General features: G+C 41.3%; 1 protein-coding gene across 1 annotated transcript in view; it reads right to left on the bottom strand.

Annotated features, from left to right (window-relative positions):
• LOC133445652 (uncharacterized) overlaps positions 1–22042 on the bottom strand; it is a 42906-nt gene that overhangs the window by 4954 nt on the left and 15910 nt on the right. The window contains exons 7-12 of the mRNA XM_061722976.1: positions 21046–21219; positions 17137–17313; positions 15575–15748; positions 14655–14831; positions 3273–3446; positions 2353–2529 (exon numbers count right to left, since the gene is read on the bottom strand). Coding sequence (XP_061578960.1) covers positions 2353–2529; positions 3273–3446; positions 14655–14831; positions 15575–15748; positions 17137–17313; positions 21046–21219 — 1053 coding nt within the window. The remainder of the gene's footprint in view (positions 1–2352; positions 2530–3272; positions 3447–14654; positions 14832–15574; positions 15749–17136; positions 17314–21045; positions 21220–22042) is intronic.

The following is a 22042-nucleotide window of genomic DNA, read 5'->3' as shown; positions in this document are numbered from 1 at the left end:
GAGCTGCAGAGGTCAGAGGTCATGATCACTCTGGATGAACTGCAGAGCTCTACAGCTGAGGTGGGAGACTCTGTCCATACGACAACAATCAGTCGTATACTGCACAATTCTGGCCTTTATGGAAGAGTGGCAAGAAGAAAGTCATTTCTTAAAGATATCCATACAAAGTGTCGTTTAAAGTTTGCCACAAGCCACCTGGGAAACACACCAAACATGTGGAAGAAGGTGCTCTGGTCAGATGAGACCAAAATCGAACTTTTTGGCAACAATGCAAGACGTTATGTTTGGCGTAAAAGCAACACAGCTCATCATCCTCAACACACTATCCCCACTGTCAAACATGGTGGTGGCAGCATCATGGTTTGGGCCTGCTTTTCTTCAGCAGGGACAGGGAAGATGGTTAAAATTGATCGGAAGATGGATGGAGCCAAATACAAGACCATTCTGGAAGAAAAACCTGATGGAGTCTGCAAAAGACCTGAGACTGGGACGGAGATGTGTCTTCCAACAAGACAATGATCCAAAACATAAAGCAAAATCTACAATGGAATGGTTCACAAAAAACATATCCAGGTGTTAGAATGGCCAAGTCAAAGTCCAGACCTGAATCCAATCGAGAATTTGTGGAAAGAACTGAAAACTGCTGTTCACAAACGCTCTCTATCCAACCTCACTGAGCTCCAGCTGTTTTGCAAGGAGGAATGGGCAAAAAGTTCAGTCTCTCGATGTGCAAAACTGATAGAGACAAACCTCAAGCGACTTACAGCTGTAATCGCAGCAAAAGGTGGCACTACAAAGTATTAACTTAAGGGGGGTGAATAATTTTGCAAACCCAATTTTTCAGTTTTTTTTTTGTTAAAAAATGTTGAAATATCCAATAAATTTCGTTCCACTTCATGATTGTGTTCCACTTTTTGTTGATTCTTCACAAAAAATTACAGTTTTATATCTTTATGTTTGAAGCCTGAAATGTGGCAAAAGGTCACAAAGTTCAAGGGGGGCAAATACTTTCGCAAGGCACTGTATTCAATCAATTTTCATTCTGCAAAAAAGAGCCATAAGAATAATCAGTAGAAAACGATATAGAGATCCAACAAATCCATTATTCCTTCAGTTAAAATTGTTGAAATTTTATTAACTAGTCGACTATAGTATTCTACAAATTATGTTTAAAGCTCATAAAAAAAACTTTACCAATCTACATTCAGAAAAGATTTGAAGAAATAGAAAGCAAGTATAACTTAAAAGGAACAGAGATTTTTAAAAACCAAGATGCAGGAGTAAATTGATGGAACGTTTCTGTGAAAGGAATCAGTTTATGGAACAATCTGAATAAAGAAAACAAAGAATCCAAATCAAACATTGCATTCAAAAGAACAATTAAAGCCTGTATGTTAAGTAAATATAATGAAATATGTTAGTTAAGTTTGATTGACATACCCAAAGACGGCGGAAATTTTATTTTATTTTAGTTTTTTATTCACTTAGTTGTTGTTTTTTTTATTATGTTATTTAAACTTTAAACTTTATTTATTTATATAGCACCAACTCATGCAGTGTAAGTGCAACTCATGGTGCTTTACATACAGAGATAAAATAACAATCAAAAGTACAATTTAAAACATCCCATACGACCCCACCCCCCACGCATACACACACCCTCACTCACACTCATACACATGTGCATACACTCACACGCCCACACACACACACACAATAAGTGGACTGGTGACATGGCTTAGCACTAACGATCCAGGTGAGGAAAACACTACCTATGGGTGGCCGTCCACACCGAGAGGCTCCACCGGCCACGACCATTTGTGAAGTTATTTCTTGGAAAAAGGGGCAGATCAGATAAGATTCTTCTTCTTTCTGCTCCCTTTTCATTCACAATTTAAGAACATTTGTATTTGTATTGAATTGTTTTGTTTCTTTTGAATGAAATAAAGAATAAATGAAATGAAATGAAATGAAATTTTGGACGACTACACATTCAGTATGTCCACTATTGTCTGTCAGACTCTCTAAGTTTATTAACAGCGTCTGGATGACATTTTTGAACATATTAGCTGTTAAGTTAATTAATGTTTCTGAAGATGTTTTATTCCAGGTTCAGACACATCTCTGGTTCTTCATTTGTTCCTGTCTGACACATTCAAATGTTTCATTTTATGTCATAAATCCGAAGAGGAACTTTAAAAAGACACAAATTGTTGGTAGACTAAAGCAGATAAGAAGAGCAGTCAGATGGTCAGTGTGGATCAGTAGAAGATCAGCCTGATGTCTGCAGGTTAGTGTCAACACAACTTTCACATCAGATTCATCTGAACACACAACTAAAACATGTCTGACCTCAGAGTCTCCAGTCTGCAGTCTGGACTCTCCAGAAATCCACACAGATGTTTCACTCCTGAATCCTCCAGGTAGAGGTTCCCACTCAGGTCCAGAAGTTTGAGATGGAAGGGGTTGAACTTCAGAGCTGAGACCAGAGAAGAACAGCCAATCTCTGACAAACTGCAGCTCCACAACCTGAATAAAGAATAAAAGATGTGAACTGAAGCCACCAGGATGCAGGTTCCAACAGTCCAACAGAACCAGTGAAAAAGATCTTCATCAATATTCATGACATCATGCTGCTGCTCCAATAAAGACGTAGTGACTTCAGCTCTGCAGCTCTGCAGCTCCACCAGTGGGTCCATCCATACAAACACATGTTGTGCAGCCAAATGATTCAAGTTACCACACAAACAAACATGTCAGGAGGAATCCTGGGACAAATGTCAACTCATTCATTGGTATGAAGAGAAAATGAAGCATTTGTTTGAATATCAGAGACACAAAAACATGATGGACTGATGTTTAATATTTCATGTAGTAAAACTAGTTTCAAGTGTTAACCAAGCAGATGAACAACTTGTTACTGGAACATGTTGTGTTTGGATATCTCAGTCAGTACAAACGTTAGAATCTTAGTGTTTGCACAGAAGCAGGTCTTGACTCGTTACCATGGAGATTTCTGGTGTACAGCTAACCTGGTCTGGACCAGAATAACAAGCAGGACTTCTTCATCCTGTCTGACACATTCAAATGTTTAGTTTTATGTAATAAATCAGAAGAGGAAGTTTAAGATGAAACTAAAGCAGAGAAGAAGAAATCGGAGCAGTAAGATGGTCAGTGTGGATCAGCAGGAGATCAGCCTGATGTCTGCAGGTTAGTGTCAACACAACGTTCACATCAGATTCATCTGAACACACAACTAAAACATGTCTGACCTCAGAGTCTCCAGTCTGCAGTCTTGACTCTCCAGAAATCCACACAGATGTTTCACTCCTGAATCCTGCAGGTTGTTGATACTCAGTTCCAGATGTTTCAGATGGGAGGGGTTGGACTTCAGAACTGAGACCAGAGAAGAACAGCTGATCTCTGACAAACTGCAGCGCTCCAATCTGAATAAAGAATAAAATATATGAGCTGATCCACCAGGATGCAGGTTCCAACAGTCCAACAGAACCAGTGAAAAAGATCTTCATCAATATTCATGACATCATGCTGCTGCTCCAATAAAGACGTAGTGACTTCAGCTCTGCAGCTCTGCAGCTCCACCAGTGGATCCACCCATACAAACTCATGTTGTGCAGCCAAATGATTCAAGTTTCCACACAAACAAACATGTCAGGAGGAATTCTGGGACAAATGTCAACTCATTAATTTGTATGAAGAGAAAGTGAAGCATTTGTTTGAATGTCAGAGACACAAAAACATGATGAACTGATGTTTAATATTTAATGTAGCAAAACTAGTTTCAAGTGTTAACCAAGCAGATGAACAACTTGTTACTGGAACATGTTGTGTTTGAATATCTCAGTCAGTACAAACGTTAGAATCTTAGGGGTAAATCCACAAAGAACAGATTGCGCCCGCAAATAGCGCTGTGAATTGCGCTGCATTAGCGCCCGCAATTTGCCCCGCTTTAAGGTCCTATTCACAAAAGATTTTGCTCCAATGATATACCGGAGCAAACACGCCCATAAGGTTTTGCGGCTGAGTGCAATTTGCACTTGTCTGAGTGAGCGGAGCTGTTTCCAGTGTTCTCCGTATTTCAGCACACAGATTGGTCCCTAATGAAAACTGCAGAGAGCACAATAGCCTCAACTTTCACGTATTTGTACTTCTAGTATTTTGCGTGCAGATAGATAGATAGCTAGATAGATAGATAGTATGTCCACTATTGTCTGTCAGACTGTCTAAGTTTATTAACAGCGTCTGGATGACATTTCTGAATGTATTAGCTGTTAAGTTAATTAATATTTCTGAAGATGTTTTATTCCAGGTTCAGACACATCTCTGGTTCTTCATTTGTTCCTGTCTGACACATTCAAATGTTTAGTTTTATGTAATGAATCAGAAGAGGAACTTTAAGATGAAACTAAAGCAGAGAAGAAGAACTCAGAGCAGTCAGATGGTCAGTGTGGATCAGTAGAATAGAATAGAATAGAATATCCTTTATTTTCTCCCTCAGTGGGGAAACTTATTTATTTGTTGCAGCACACACATATAAGGGAGGGGTAAAAGGACTGAAAGGTCAGAAATAAAAAATATATAAAACATACAAAAGATACGTATAAAATATGTATAAAATAAAATAAACATTTTATGTCATAAATCCGAAGAGGAACTTTAAAAAGACACAAATTGTTGGTGGACTAAAGCAGATAAGAAGAGCAGTCAGATGGTCAGTGTGGATCAGTAGAAGATCAGCCTGATGTCTGCAGGTTAGTGTCAACACAACTTTCACATCAGATTCATCTGAACACACAACTAAAACGTGTCTGACCTCAGAGTCTCCAGTCTGCAGTCTGGACTCTCCAGAAATCCACACAGATGTTCCACTCCTGAATCCTGCAGGTTCTTGTTCCAGCTCAGGTCCAGATGTTTCAGATGGGAGGGGTTGGACTTCAGAGCTGAGACCAGAGAAGAACAGCTCATCTCTGACAACCTGCAGCTCTTCAATCTGAATAAAGAAACAGGGAAATAAAAATCTAATCAGATGTGTTTTTTTTCTTTACATCAGTTCAGCTGACATGAAGATGTGGTTTCTGACGGAGACGTTACAACATTTAGGTTAATTTACCAGCCGCTGACTGGATGTTACCTCATTTATTCATCATCTCATATTCCATCTGCTTTGTCATCAATGAACTTATGTTGATCAATTTTAATGCTTTGTCAGCAGTTTATGAAAATTGTCCCATCCTTCCTGAAAATCCAGTGAACTACATAAAGTTCTAGAAACTTCCTGCCTTTAATTTCGTTGTGCCCTCTATAATGACAATAAAAAGTCTGAATCGGAATCTGAAAAGAGATGAAAGTTCATGAAGGCATGTTGTCCTTGAACCAGGTCCTCTTCTTTGTCCTGGACTGAACGTCTCCGTCCTCGTGTGAACGTCTCCGTCCTCGTCTGACCTCAGCAGCTTCTTTCAGATCTGTCTGGTTCTGTCCGACAGTCAGGACCGTGTGAATGTTCTAACAGAACGGACTGATACTCGGATCACAGCAGGTTTGTGTCCAAATGAAAAGTGACTGAATGATGATGAAGCAGCAGGAAGTTGAGACGATAAACACACCTGTACCATCGATCAGAGGAGTGGACTAGGAGCAAGTTCAACACGGCCAGACTTTCAGAAGCTGCACCGACAAAAGCTGAACTAGAATCAGAGCTCCTGGAGGTCCTGATGGTGCTTGTAAACTTCCTGTGTTAAGCAGCTTTTCCTCTTCACTCTTGAACAGTTGAACATGAACCCTCAGCTGAAACCAGCTCAGTCGTTCATCCAACAGTCAGTTCCGTTACATGCACATCTGAATCCAGCTGTTGGCAACAACCTAGCTAAAGATTAAACTGGAGGTTCAGAAAAAATATAAATGCACGAGAAGACAATCGAATATTGAGTGAGGTGCATTCGACTCCGGGACACTAGGTGGCGCTACATACACTTTCTTGTTGGCATTCTTCCGGTACAATTAGTAAACAAGCGTGAAGGAGGACAACATGCAAAAAAATGTACGCTAACGATGCAGCAGCTCTGTAAATGTCGTACATACTAAGCCTGACCGTGTTGCAGGTAAGATCCAGTAAAGCCTCCCTCTTCTTCTGTTACCGTGTTGTTGTGTTCCAGATGGGAGGTGTTGTGCAACAAGTAGGGGGCGCTGTTCCAGTTATCCAGAGTTATTAATCATTTTATTCAACAATTATTAATAATTAATAAAGTAGACTATTTATCTAATTGAATTATCAAAATGATTTAATCCTCGTGGGGCACCACCTGGTTTTCCAGGAAAAATGATAGCTTTTAACAGCAGAAATCAGTCTCAGAGATTAGGGATTAATCCACCAGAACAGTAAGGGCTGTTATTACTGGTGAATAATGTTGAAGGCATTACAGTTCGGCTCTAGCTCTGTCAAACAGCCATTGTGACCAGAATTTGTATAAAACACAAACAACTTCTCATTAAAATCAATCAGCATTTATTCGCATCCAGGTGTCAAGCAGATGGAAAAGCGACACCATTGAATACATTCTGATGCCACACTACGTTAAAACATAAAACCCTCAACTACCAAGAAAAAAAACAACAATAAAAATGAAACATTAACTGCATGAATGGAAAAAGAAATCAAAACAATAAACACGTGATACAAACAATCATCTATTGTTCAAAACAACGTGGTTGCATGTGGCCCTGTGGTATTTAAAGATGGTGGCGCCCTCGTCACGCCACGTGCAATCAGACCGGATGACCAGCACGGCATTTAAACTGTGAATAACTGGCGGAAAATGGCACCACAAAATAAAAAACGGTCTCCCGGCTCTCTTCTCCTTCCGCCTCTGAAATGAAAAGGACGGGGGTGCAGTGTGCAGCAGCCGGGTCAACGGAGCCTGTCACGTCGTCTCGGTGTCCGCGGGTCTGGTCCACTTGTCGGACGTGCGGGCTCCCGTCTTGGCTGATGAGCGCGTGGGCGTCACGGACTCAGATGGCGGGATGCTTCTCGGGCTGATCTGGGCATGCTGACCGGAGGATGAGGTCCCCCTTTGCAAGAGAGACTCAGAGCGGAGAGAGAAATTAGAGGGAGAGAAAATCGGGAGCGCAAGGCGCTCCGTGGTAACGGATCTTACGCTCCGCCGGACAATCCCCCCCTCCCAGCTCTCAGGAAAAATGGGGAGACGTGGTCTCGGCTAAACCGGTTGGCAGGAGGTCTGTCCTGTCCGCTGGGCTGAGGGAAAGAGTGCGAGAGCTGGGAGGAACAGAGATTTGCGCTCCGCATGTTGTATGACGTCATGAGGGCCGGGCCAGTGATTGGACGCGCATTCAGGCATTGCCTCCCCACAAGGCACACTGGTCCTTGTAGTCACTGACAAGGCCGCCATTTTAGGAAGCACATTAAAGCTGATTTCAGGCTGGGGTTGAGCCGGCTTCAAAGTCGAATACACATATTCACCAAATGTTCATAAACCTTCATAAGAGTTCACATGATCACCGGACGTGGCCTAAAGAAAAAATTCCTACAGATACAATAGGGCCTTCGCACTGTAAGTGCTCGGGCCCTAATAAAGGCTTTTTTACTTAACATGAAATACATGAATATATGAGAAGTTTGTAGAACGCTGGAATTCAGAAACTACGTTCATCTTCAGCTTCATCATCATCACGATCCAGTCCGAGTCTGTCCACACAAACTGGTTCTGCTTCAACCTCTGAGGACCATCAGGACACGACTCATCCTCTCATCACAAACACCCTCCTGGCCAGTCATACCAATCCCACCTGTAGAGGGAAGAAGAAAGAAGAGAGCAGATAAAGGAGTGTTTGAAGAGATCCCTCCTTCAGCTATCAGTCAGGGATGCAGCACATCCAGGACTTCAGAGTGTTCAGAGCTGCAGTGGAGCAGCTGTGTGTCTGTACTAGGGATGTAACAATATATCGTGCCACGAAATCTCGCGATACAAAAAACGCCACGATACGTGTTGTGGAGGTGACAAAGTGTATCGCGATATTGGGTTATTAATATTAATCTATTGTGTTGACTAGTTCCGACCGCGGCCGCGGCCGCGCCTCGACCCGCGGACCAAAATCTTATTACGCTCAGAAGAAACTAGTCCCGTTTTCCGGTCCCGTTTTGAGCTCTGAACTTTTACTTATATAAGGCTGGTGTAGAGTTAAGCCTTACCTTATTAAATTAAACCTTTTTCGGGTCGTGAGTAGGATAAACACGTGGGCAACTTCTGCTAAGTTCCAGTGTACTTTAAAGGTATTGTGACATCATTTTTAACATGCTTTTAACACTATTAAAAGTCTTGGCCAACATCCCTCAAATGTGTCTAAAAGAGTGTAACAAGAAAAACTTCACTCTAGTACTCTTTTCCTGGCTTTTTATTACAGTGTTTTTTTGCGCCGTGAAAAATGCTTCCTTTCCCCCCTTTCCTGTCAATCATTGCTCCGCTCCTCCTCCAAACCTCCTCCTCCTCCAGCCATACGCTCACAGCGGCGTCGGAGAGCGACAGGCGAAGCATGCACGGAAAAGCAGGAGGGCGAACCACAGCAAACAATCATAAAAATAAAGGCATGCAAGCAGCACTGTCCCCTTATCTTAAGTCCAGTCAGTGGCCGCGGGTCTTCTTAGCAGTTTTCCTCCGGTGATTAGAACAAAAGAGGCTCTAACTAAACAGCTCCGTGTTAAGCCTCATTTATGGTTCCGCGTTAAATCGACGCAGAGCATACGCCGTAGGGTTCAGCGTATGGTGCGCGTCGCCGCGTAACCCTACGCCGTAGGCTCTGCGTCGGTGTAACGCGGAACCATAAATCAGCCTTTATGGTGCGCTGGAGAGGAGCGGAGGCAGGGAGCTGGGTGGAGGGGGCGGTGATTTAGCGGATCGTTACGTAACGATCCGCCACCAAACCACATGCGCCGTTTTTGCATTGTTATGCGGAAAATCCCAGAAAGCACACAATACACTGAATGTTAAAAGTTCGTTGTTTTTTGGGTGTAATTGATGTCAAGACACCCAACAAAACACAAAAAATCAAGAAAAATGTGTTTTTCATGTCACAATCCCTTTAATGTCCGCTCAACAGTGTAGGATTTTAGAGTACCAACACAGCACCTAGTGCTGTATCACTCCGCTAAAACATATTAACAACTACAGATAAACTGACTAGTGTCATTATAGTCCCTGATTTACAGAATATAAATAATATATTTATAAAATTATGAACCCTGAATTACCAAAATAACCTTCTTAACAAAAATAAATCTTCTCTTATACTTATAAGGTGAGCATGAATCAATCTTTTTTATGATGTAAAATTGTATGTATTTATTTACTTTTATTTATTTATTTAATTTAAGTTGTTCATTTTCTGGAAAAGAAAAAAGTCAAATCATACATGAGAGAAACTATTCAGTTTGTGGCAAAATATTTTTATTGTATGAAACTGAAGATCATAATGCAAACCTGACATTTACTTTTAGTTCAGTTTGTGGAAAATGGTTGGCCTGGCTTTCTCTTTAAAACTTAAACAGTTATAAAGCATTACAAACTGTAAAAAATAGGGCAAACGTACAGTATTGTTTTGTATTTTGTGTCTTTCAAATAAAAGACATTTTTTTCAGTCATATGTTCCTCATTCAAGGTTGTTAAAAAAAATACTGCTATAATATCGTATCGTTATCGTGACCTCAATATCGTGTATCGTACCGTATCGTGAGATTAGTGTATCGTTACACCCCTAGTATGTACATCCTGGAAGGCAGTCAGCTGGAATACACCTTTATTTCTGGACACGTGAACACCAGCACAACACTGGTCTACAGCCAACATGTGGACCATCTGATTGGCTGACTGCTGTCTCTGTCTTTCTGTCCAATCCTGCAGCCTGTCATCATCCTCCTCTCACAGCTTTACTGGGGAAAGCAGCTGCTGAGAAGCTGCAGCTTTACTGGAAACAATGATCTTTGTTTTGATACCAAAAGGTTTTAGTAGAAAACTGCTGGAAGCAGCAGAACCGAGTCCAACCTCCACTGACCTGAGAGTCTGCAGCTTGTAGTCTGGACTCTTCACCAGATCAGAAAGCTGCTTCATATCGGAAACCAGCAGGTAGTTCCCTCTCAGGTCCACATGTTCCAGATGGGAGGGGTTGGACTTCAGAGCTGAGACCAGAGAAGAACAGCTGATCTCTGTCAAAGTGCAGCTCCACAACCTGTATAAAGAATAAAAGATGTGAGCTGAAGCCTCCAGGATGCAGGTACCAACAGTCCAACAGAACCAGTGAAAATGAGATAATATATTAATGCCATTTCATGCGGGAACATTAATTGTAAGGACGGTGGCCATTATAATGACCCGTGTAAAATGTATGATGATATAGTAAATTGTTTGGTTATGGGAGGCAATCCACTTACAAGAAAAAAAAGTAGACGAGTAGACGAGATAACATGAGACCAGGTTGGAATATATATGTCAAAGAACAACATGCAGAGGCTAAAGAAGCTTTTACATGTTGGGTATTAGCAGGAAAGCCTAGACAGCATAGACAACTACAGACCAATTGCACTAGCGAGCATTATGTCTAAGGTACTAGAGGGTATTCTTATGGACAGGCTCAAAGAGTATACAGCAACCACGACAACCAATTCGGTTTCAAGAAAAATGGCACAGACCTATGTATTTATACACTTAAGGAAATTGTCAGCCAGTACAGAAGTCAAAATAGTACAATATTTATGTGTTTTCTGGATGCCTCACGTGACTTTGATCGTATCGTTTTGGTATTCTCACCAAACTATGCAGGTGGGGAAGGAGAACATCCACACCCTTGCTGGTGTCCAATGGCGTGCGCCAGGGGGGGGATTTTATAGCCTTTATTATTTAATTCATACATGGATGATTTATCTAGACAGCTCAATGAGTGTTTGCAGGTGGGGGACAACCATATCAATCATATGATCTACGCAGATGATCTAGTTGTATTGTCTCCGTACAGGGCTGGCCTACAGCAGCTACTAAGGATCTGTACTGAATGGGTTTTCATTTGATATATTGTTCAATTCTAAAGAGTGTTGTCATGATCTGCAAAACAAAGGACGATCAGAAGATTACCTTTCCCTCTTTTTTCCTTTGGCAGGAGAAGTATTAGAGGTTGTAAAGAAGTTTAAATACCTGGGCCACATAATCAGGGATGATTTCAGTGACGATGATGATTTGCAGCGTCACTGCTGTAAACTATATGGCCAAGCCAATATGATGGCACGTAAGTTTCACGTGTGTACAGATAATGTTAAAACAGCACTGTTTAAAACATATTGCACTCCGCTATACACCGCTCACCTTTGGTGCCATTATACCGGTGCTAAAATGAAAAAGCTACAGGTGGCATACAACGATACAACGAAACCAAGTTTTTGGGTGTCATGCTGGATGAGAATTTGAATTGGAAATCACATTATACAAAGATAAAAATATCAAAAACAATTGCTCTGTTACACAAAGTAAAGGATTCATTGGACAACAAAGCATTGTACATTTTATATAACACTCTGATTGTTCCATATCTGACCTACTGTGTTGAAGTTTGGGGAAATGCCTGTAAAACATATACAGTGCCTTGCGAAAGTATTTGGCCCACTTGAACTTTGTGACCTTTTTGCCACATTTTAGGCTTCAAACATAAAGATATAAAACTGCAATTTGTTGTGAAGAATCAACAACAAGTGGGATACAATCATGAAGTGGAATGAAATGTATTGGATATTTCAAACTTTTTTAACAAATAAAAAACTGAAAAAGTGGCCGTGCAAAATTATTCACCCCCTTTACTTTCAGTGCAGCAAACTCTGTCCAGAAGTTCAGTGAGGATCTCTGAACGATCCAGTGTTGATCTAAATTACTAATGATGATAAATGGAATCCACCAGTGTGTAATCACGTCTCTGTCTAAATGCACCTGCACCGTGATCGTCTCAGAGGTCCGTTTAAAGCGCAGAGAGCATCATGAAGAACAAGGAACACACCAGGCAGGTCAGAGATACTGTTGTGGAGAAGTTTAAAGCTGGATTTGGATACGAAATATTTCCCAAGCTTTTAAACATCCCAAGGAGCACTTTGCAAGCAATAATATTGAAATGGAAGGAGTATCAGACCACTGCAAATCTACCAAGACCTGGCCGTCCCTCTACACTTTCAGCTCATACAAGGAGAAGATTGATCAGAGATGCAGCCAAGAGGCCCATGATCACTCTGGATGAGCTGCAGAGGTCAGAGGTCATGATCACTCTGGATGAACTGCAGAGCTCTACAGCTGAGGTGGGAGACTCTGTCCATACGACAACAATCAGTCGTATACTGCACAATTCTGGCCTTTATGGAAGAGTGGCAAGAAGAAAGTCATTTCTTAAAGATATCCATACAAAGTGTCGTTTAAAGTTTGCCACAAGCCACCTGGGAAACACACCAAACATGTGGAAGAAGGTGCTCTGGTCAGATGAGACCAAAATCGAACTTTTTGGCAACAATGCAAGACGTTATGTTTGGCGTAAAAGCAACACAGCTCATCATCCTCAACACACTATCCCCACTGTCAAACATGGTGGTGGCAGCATCATGGTTTGGGCCTGCTTTTCTTCAGCAGGGACAGGGAAGATGGTTAAAATTGATCGGAAGATGGATGGAGCCAAATACAAGACCATTCTGGAAGAAAAACCTGATGGAGTCTGCAAAAGACCTGAGACTGGGACGGAGATGTGTCTTCCAACAAGACAATGATCCAAAACATAAAGCAAAATCTACAATGGAATGGTTCACAAAAAACATATCCAGGTGTTAGAATGGCCAAGTCAAAGTCCAGACCTGAATCCAATCGAGAATTTGTGGAAAGAACTGAAAACTGCTGTTCACAAACGCTCTCTATCCAACCTCACTGAGCTCCAGCTGTTTTGCAAGGAGGAATGGGCAAAAAGTTCAGTCTCTCGATGTGCAAAACTGATAGAGACAAACCTCAAGCGACTTACAGCTGTAATCGCAGCAAAAGGTGGCACTACAAAGTATTAACTTAAGGGGGGTGAATAATTTTGCAAACCCAATTTTTCAGTTTTTTTTTTGTTAAAAAATGTTGAAATATCCAATAAATTTCGTTCCACTTCATGATTGTGTTCCACTTTTTGTTGATTCTTCACAAAAAATTACAGTTTTATATCTTTATGTTTGAAGCCTGAAATGTGGCAAAAGGTCACAAAGTTCAAGGGGGGCAAATACTTTCGCAAGGCACTGTATTCAATCAATTTTCATTCTGCAAAAAAGAGCCATAAGAATAATCAGTAGAAAACGATATAGAGATCCAACAAATCCATTATTCCTTCAGTTAAAATTGTTGAAATTTTATTAACTAGTCGACTATAGTATTCTACAAATTATGTTTAAAGCTCATAAAAAAAACTTTACCAATCTACATTCAGAAAAGATTTGAAGAAATAGAAAGCAAGTATAACTTAAAAGGAACAGAGATTTTTAAAAACCAAGATGCAGGAGTAAATTGATGGAACGTTTCTGTGAAAGGAATCAGTTTATGGAACAATCTGAATAAAGAAAACAAAGAATCCAAATCAAACATTGCATTCAAAAGAACAATTAAAGCCTGTATGTTAAGTAAATATAATGAAATATGTTAGTTAAGTTTGATTGACATACCCAAAGACGGCGGAAATTTTATTTTATTTTAGTTTTTTATTCACTTAGTTGTTGTTTTTTTTATTATGTTATTTAAACTTTAAACTTTAAACTTTATTTATTTATATAGCACCAACTCATGCAGTGTAAGTGCAACTCATGGTGCTTTACATACAGAGATAAAATAACAATCAAAAGTACAATTTAAAACATCCCATACGACCCCACCCCCCACGCATACACACACCCTCACTCACACTCATACACATGTGCATACACTCACACGCCCACACACACACACACAATAAGTGGACTGGTGACATGGCTTAGCACTAACGATCCAGGTGAGGAAAACACTACCTATGGGTGGCCGTCCACACCGAGAGGCTCCACCGGCCACGACCATTTGTGAAGTTATTTCTTGGAAAAAGGGGCAGATCAGATAAGATTCTTCTTCTTTCTGCTCCCTTTTCATTCACAATTTAAGAACATTTGTATTTGTATTGAATTGTTTTGTTTCTTTTGAATGAAATAAAGAATAAATGAAATGAAATGAAATGAAATTTTGGACGACTACACATTCAGTATGTCCACTATTGTCTGTCAGACTCTCTAAGTTTATTAACAGCGTCTGGATGACATTTTTGAACATATTAGCTGTTAAGTTAATTAATGTTTCTGAAGATGTTTTATTCCAGGTTCAGACACATCTCTGGTTCTTCATTTGTTCCTGTCTGACACATTCAAATGTTTCATTTTATGTCATAAATCCGAAGAGGAACTTTAAAAAGACACAAATTGTTGGTAGACTAAAGCAGATAAGAAGAGCAGTCAGATGGTCAGTGTGGATCAGTAGAAGATCAGCCTGATGTCTGCAGGTTAGTGTCAACACAACTTTCACATCAGATTCATCTGAACACACAACTAAAACATGTCTGACCTCAGAGTCTCCAGTCTGCAGTCTGGACTCTCCAGAAATCCACACAGATGTTTCACTCCTGAATCCTCCAGGTAGAGGTTCCCACTCAGGTCCAGAAGTTTGAGATGGAAGGGGTTGAACTTCAGAGCTGAGACCAGAGAAGAACAGCCAATCTCTGACAAACTGCAGCTCCACAACCTGAATAAAGAATAAAAGATGTGAACTGAAGCCACCAGGATGCAGGTTCCAACAGTCCAACAGAACCAGTGAAAAAGATCTTCATCAATATTCATGACATCATGCTGCTGCTCCAATAAAGACGTAGTGACTTCAGCTCTGCAGCTCTGCAGCTCCACCAGTGGGTCCATCCATACAAACACATGTTGTGCAGCCAAATGATTCAAGTTACCACACAAACAAACATGTCAGGAGGAATCCTGGGACAAATGTCAACTCATTCATTGGTATGAAGAGAAAATGAAGCATTTGTTTGAATATCAGAGACACAAAAACATGATGGACTGATGTTTAATATTTCATGTAGTAAAACTAGTTTCAAGTGTTAACCAAGCAGATGAACAACTTGTTACTGGAACATGTTGTGTTTGGATATCTCAGTCAGTACAAACGTTAGAATCTTAGTGTTTGCACAGAAGCAGGTCTTGACTCGTTACCATGGAGATTTCTGGTGTACAGCTAACCTGGTCTGGACCAGAATAACAAGCAGGACTTCTTCATCCTGTCTGACACATTCAAATGTTTAGTTTTATGTAATAAATCAGAAGAGGAAGTTTAAGATGAAACTAAAGCAGAGAAGAAGAAATCGGAGCAGTAAGATGGTCAGTGTGGATCAGCAGGAGATCAGCCTGATGTCTGCAGGTTAGTGTCAACACAACGTTCACATCAGATTCATCTGAACACACAACTAAAACATGTCTGACCTCAGAGTCTCCAGTCTGCAGTCTTGACTCTCCAGAAATCCACACAGATGTTTCACTCCTGAATCCTGCAGGTTGTTGATACTCAGTTCCAGATGTTTCAGATGGGAGGGGTTGGACTTCAGAACTGAGACCAGAGAAGAACAGCTGATCTCTGACAAACTGCAGCGCTCCAATCTGAATAAAGAATAAAATATATGAGCTGATCCACCAGGATGCAGGTTCCAACAGTCCAACAGAACCAGTGAAAAAGATCTTCATCAATATTCATGACATCATGCTGCTGCTCCAATAAAGACGTAGTGACTTCAGCTCTGCAGCTCTGCAGCTCCACCAGTGGATCCACCCATACAAACTCATGTTGTGCAGCCAAATGATTCAAGTTTCCACACAAACAAACATGTCAGGAGGAATTCTGGGACAAATGTCAACTCATTAATTTGTATGAAGAGAAAGTGAAGCATTTGTTTGAATGTCAGAGACACAAAAACATGATGAACTGATGTTTAATATTTAATGTAGCAAAACTAGTTTCAAGTGTTAACCAAGCAGATGAACAACTTGTTACTGGAACATGTTGTGTTTGAATATCTCAGTCAGTACAAACGTTAGAATCTTAGGGGTAAATCCACAAAGAACAGATTGCGCCCGCAAATAGCGCTGTGAATTGCGCTGCATTAGCGCCCGCAATTTGCCCCGCTTTAAGGTCCTATTCACAAAAGATTTTGCTCCAATGATATACCGGAGCAAACACGCCCATAAGGTTTTGCGGCTGAGTGCAATTTGCACTTGTCTGAGTGAGCGGAGCTGTTTCCAGTGTTCTCCGTATTTCAGCACACAGATTGGTCCCTAATGAAAACTGCAGAGAGCACAATAGCCTCAACTTTCACGTATTTGTACTTCTAGTATTTTGCGTGCAGATAGATAGATAGCTAGATAGATAGATAGTATGTCCACTATTGTCTGTCAGACTGTCTAAGTTTATTAACAGCGTCTGGATGACATTTCTGAATGTATTAGCTGTTAAGTTAATTAATATTTCTGAAGATGTTTTATTCCAGGTTCAGACACATCTCTGGTTCTTCATTTGTTCCTGTCTGACACATTCAAATGTTTAGTTTTATGTAATGAATCAGAAGAGGAACTTTAAGATGAAACTAAAGCAGAGAAGAAGAACTCAGAGCAGTCAGATGGTCAGTGTGGATCAGTAGAATAGAATAGAATAGAATATCCTTTATTTTCTCCCTCAGTGGGGAAACTTATTTATTTGTTGCAGCACACACATATAAGGGAGGGGTAAAAGGACTGAAAGGTCAGAAATAAAAAATATATAAAACATACAAAAGATACGTATAAAATATGTATAAAATAAAATAAACATTTTATGTCATAAATCCGAAGAGGAACTTTAAAAAGACACAAATTGTTGGTGGACTAAAGCAGATAAGAAGAGCAGTCAGATGGTCAGTGTGGATCAGTAGAAGATCAGCCTGATGTCTGCAGGTTAGTGTCAACACAACTTTCACATCAGATTCATCTGAACACACAACTAAAACGTGTCTGACCTCAGAGTCTCCAGTCTGCAGTCTGGACTCTCCAGAAATCCACACAGATGTTCCACTCCTGAATCCTGCAGGTTCTTGTTCCAGCTCAGGTCCAGATGTTTCAGATGGGAGGGGTTGGACTTCAGAGCTGAGACCAGAGAAGAACAGCTGATCTCTGACAACCTGCAGCTCTTCAATCTGAATAAAGAAACAGGGAAATAAAAATCTAATCAGATGTGTTTTTTTTCTTTACATCAGTTCAGCTGACATGAAGATGTGGTTTCTGACGGAGACGTTACAACATTTAGGTTAATTTACCAGCCGCTGACTGGATGTTACCTCATTTATTCATCATCTCATATTCCATCTGCTTTGTCATCAATGAACTTATGTTGATCAATTTTAATGCTTTGTCAGCAGTTTATGAAAATTGTCCCATCCTTCCTGAAAATCCAGTGAACTACATAAAGTTCTAGAAACTTCCTGCCTTTAATTTCGTTGTGCCCTCTATAATGACAATAAAAAGTCTGAATCGGAATCTGAAAAGAGATGAAAGTTCATGAAGGCATGTTGTCCTTGAACCAGGTCCTCTTCTTTGTCCTGGACTGAACGTCTCCGTCCTCGTGTGAACGTCTCCGTCCTCGTCTGACCTCAGCAGCTTCTTTCAGATCTGTCTGGTTCTGTCCGACAGTCAGGACCGTGTGAATGTTCTAACAGAACGGACTGATACTCGGATCACAGCAGGTTTGTGTCCAAATGAAAAGTGACTGAATGATGATGAAGCAGCAGGAAGTTGAGACGATAAACACACCTGTACCATCGATCAGAGGAGTGGACTAGGAGCAAGTTCAACACGGCCAGACTTTCAGAAGCTGCACCGACAAAAGCTGAACTAGAATCAGAGCTCCTGGAGGTCCTGATGGTGCTTGTAAACTTCCTGTGTTAAGCAGCTTTTCCTCTTCACTCTTGAACAGTTGAACATGAACCCTCAGCTGAAACCAGCTCAGTCGTTCATCCAACAGTCAGTTCCGTTACATGCACATCTGAATCCAGCTGTTGGCAACAACCTAGCTAAAGATTAAACTGGAGGTTCAGAAAAAATATAAATGCACGAGAAGACAATCGAATATTGAGTGAGGTGCATTCGACTCCGGGACACTAGGTGGCGCTACATACACTTTCTTGTTGGCATTCTTCCGGTACAATTAGTAAACAAGCGTGAAGGAGGACAACATGCAAAAAAATGTACGCTAACGATGCAGCAGCTCTGTAAATGTCGTACATACTAAGCCTGACCGTGTTGCAGGTAAGATCCAGTAAAGCCTCCCTCTTCTTCTGTTACCGTGTTGTTGTGATGCCTGACTCTTATTATTCCTGCGGCTCATCACTTCCCTAAGGGTGAGCCAGTAGCTCGGCTAAGCGTGGGTTGTGTATACATGCCGAAAAAGAACTCGATTTGGACACATTATCTGGCACCAAAAGCTCAATCTCAAGAGCTTCAGTTCGGTTCGTCTACAGCCCGGCTAAAAATTCGATATAGGTCGGATTAAGACAACAATTCGACTTTCTGTTCTTTTGCATCAAACGTTCTGACTGAGTTCTGGTCAAAAGTTCTGGTCAAAAGCTTCAGATTAATAATGAATGACAGATAAATGTTTTCATCAGTTAAAATTCATCAGATCAGCAGGATATTCTGATTTCAGTTTTACAGTTTAAACCCCAACATTTCATTGATATCGTCTCAACATGCAGCTCACTGCCGTTTTCCATCCAGAGTCAGTTTTACTAAAGCAGGTTTTCATCTGGTCAAACATGTTGGTGATTAATGACTGAAGACACTGAGCTCCAAGTGTTGGTTTTCATCACCTCCCTGTCTGAAACTCAGGGGAAGAAAACTGAGCAGAAAGGAGCAAAGATACGTGTGATCAGGGAGCAGGTGACCCGTCATGAAGCTGACATGTAAATGTCACATACAGCAGCTTCCACCTCTGGATGAAGTTCTCTGGAGTTTCAGGCAGGGAGGGGGGCAGCTGATCCAGCTGATCCAGCTGTTGAAACTACTGATGGAAGATCTCTCAGAAGCCAGAAAAGTATGTTAGAAAATCAAATTTGAGCTGATTCATCTTCATGTCTGATCTAAACTGGTTTCTCTTCCAGTTTACAACCTGAGAAGAGTTGGATAAAAAACTAACAAAAACATAACAAATAAAATTAAAGCTGCAAGCAGCGATGAACGGGCCCTCGCACTCACGGCCACCGCCCCCATAAGCATATCAGAAATGACACCACCCACGACTTCCTATGTCAAACCATTCAAAAGTTATAGCAGAAAAAAGGGACAACCAATTAGAAGAAGGGGCGGGGCTAATTCAGGCCAATGAAGGTCAAGGACTCCATACAGAATCTGATGACACCACCCACGACTCTCTATGTCAAACCATTAAAAAGTTAGAGCAGAAAATCGGGACAACCAATCAGAAGAAGGGGCGGGGCTAATTTTCACCAATTATGGTCAAGGACTCAATACCGAGTCCCATGACACCACCCACAAGTCTTTATGTCAAACCTTTCAAAAGTTATGGCAGAGATAAGTTTTCTAGGGGGCGCTGTTGAGCCGTTAGGCCACGCCCATTAATGCAAACCATGAAATATCAAATTTATCGCCAGGCCTGGCTTGCATGCAAAATTTGGTGACTTTTGGAGAACTATCAAATATGGACCAATCAGATGAAGGGGGGGTGCGCTTTTTGGCGTCTAGCATCGCCACGGTAACACTTTTGACTGAGAAAAGTAATACGCGTAGTTGCAAGATGAAGACGCACATTTTGATGTATAACACACCTGGGTGCACGTTACGGTTCGGGCCGTATTAATTGCAGAAAGAATGGCATAAATTGCGCCAAAATTACACAATTAATTCAAAATGGCCGACTTCCTGTTCAGTTTGGGCCATGCCATGGCGCCAAGAGACTTTTCTTTAAGTTGCGACATGATACAGGTGTGTACCGATTTTCGTGCATGTACGTCAAACCGTATTGTGGGGCTTGAGGCACAAAGTTTTCCGGGGGGCGCTGTTGAGCCATTTTGCCACGCCCATTAATGCAAACCATGAAATATCAAATTTATCACCAGGCCTGCCTTGCATGCCAAATTTGGTGCCTTTTGGGGAACTATCAAATATGGACCAATCAGATGAAGGGGGGTGCGCTTTTTGGCATCTAGTGTCGCCACGGAAACACTTTTGAAAGAGAAAAGTAATACACGTAGTCGCAGGATAGAGACGCACATTTTGATGTATAACACACCTGGGTGCACGTTACGGTTCGGGCCGTATTAATTCTCGAAGGAATGGCTCATATTGCTCCAAAATTACGCGATTAATTCAGAATGGCTGACTTCCTGTTCGGTTTCGGCCATGTCGCCAAGAGACTTTTCTTTAAGTTGTGTACTGATACAGGTGTGTAGCGATTTTCGTGCATGTACGTCAAACCGTATTGTGGGGCTTGAGGCACAACGTTTTCCGGGGGGCGCTGTTGAGCCGTTTTGCCACGCCCATTAATGTAAACCATTAAATATCAAATTTTTCGCCAGGCCTGACTTGCATGCAAAATTTGGTGACTTTTTGGGCACGTTTAGTGGGGCAAAAAGGCCCTCCTTTCGTCAGAAGAAAAAAGAAAGAAAAAGAAAGAAAAAAAAATTCCTACAGATACAATAGGGCCTTCGCACTGAAGGTGCTCGGGCCCTAATAAAATGATTTTTCTGAGGGGTTTTAAATGAATTCTTCAGATGTTCAGCCAGGATATTTACAAAATAAACTAAATATGAGAGATTTTTTATGTTATTTTTTTTAATGTTTGTGATTAAAATTATTTAGTTACATCTTTGGAGAATTACAACTGGATGAATGTAGAAACTTCTCCACGAACTGACCTGAGATTCTCCAGTCTACAGTTTGGACTCTCCAGTCCATCAGACAGAAGCTTCACTCCTGAATCCTCCAGGCTGCTCTTACTCAGGTCCAGTTCTGTCAGACGGGAGTCTTTAGACTTCAGAGCGGACGCAACAACTTCATAGTGAGTCTTTGAGAGTTTGCAACCAACGAATCTGTGATGAGAGAAAATATGATGTCAGTTCTAATAAAATCTGTTATAAACAAACTGTTGACAAAACAGACAGAGGTCTCATCTGCGGACATCTGCAGATGAAGGATGGAACATAGCGTTACATTCAGGCTCCAATAATGTCAGTCATCTGATCCCCCAGTCAAAATGAAAACATCTGATTTAGGAAAAAAAAACTCTTCAACTTTCAATATTGAATGAAAATGAACAAGTGTGGAGCTGAACCTTCCTCAAGTATTCAGCTAAAGGATCTTTTAAAATATATTTACTGCTTTATTACTTGCAGACGCACCGACCACTCGCTCTCCCGACAATGCGGCGTTTTGTTTATTTAATAAGTGTTTGTCCGAAAGTTTGTCGTGTTCGTGCCGTCTATCTACGTCGGAACACAAGTACAGTCGACAGGCTCTGCTAGACATTGGCAAGAGCAAGATTTACGACCTGAATACCACAATCATCAGGGAGCTCGGATTACTCCGCCAGCCCGTGATTACACCGGACCCGTCTGCAACCGCAGCCCCGGGAAAGAGACGTCGGAAACGGTGTGCGAGGAAGCAGAAGAGGGGCAAGCGCGTAGGTATCCGAGCCAGGCTAGCGGCTAGCCCAACCCGCCCAGCCATACCATCCATCATTCTGGCCAACGTACGATCACCGGACAACAAAATGGACCATATACGACTGCTGAGGTCAGCGAATCGGACAGTGAGGAACTGCTGTGTGCTTGTTTTCACTGAAACATGGCTCAATGACAACATCCCCGACTCCGCTGTGGAACTCGAGGAGCTAACATGCTACCGAGCAGACAG

Source organism: Cololabis saira, chromosome 6 (genome assembly GCF_033807715.1).
Source record: "Cololabis saira isolate AMF1-May2022 chromosome 6, fColSai1.1, whole genome shotgun sequence".
In the NCBI taxonomy this organism is placed as follows: Eukaryota; Metazoa; Chordata; class Actinopteri; order Beloniformes; family Belonidae; genus Cololabis; species Cololabis saira.
Note: the sequence above shows the minus strand (reverse complement) of the source record. Positions and strands in the feature narration are given on the sequence as shown.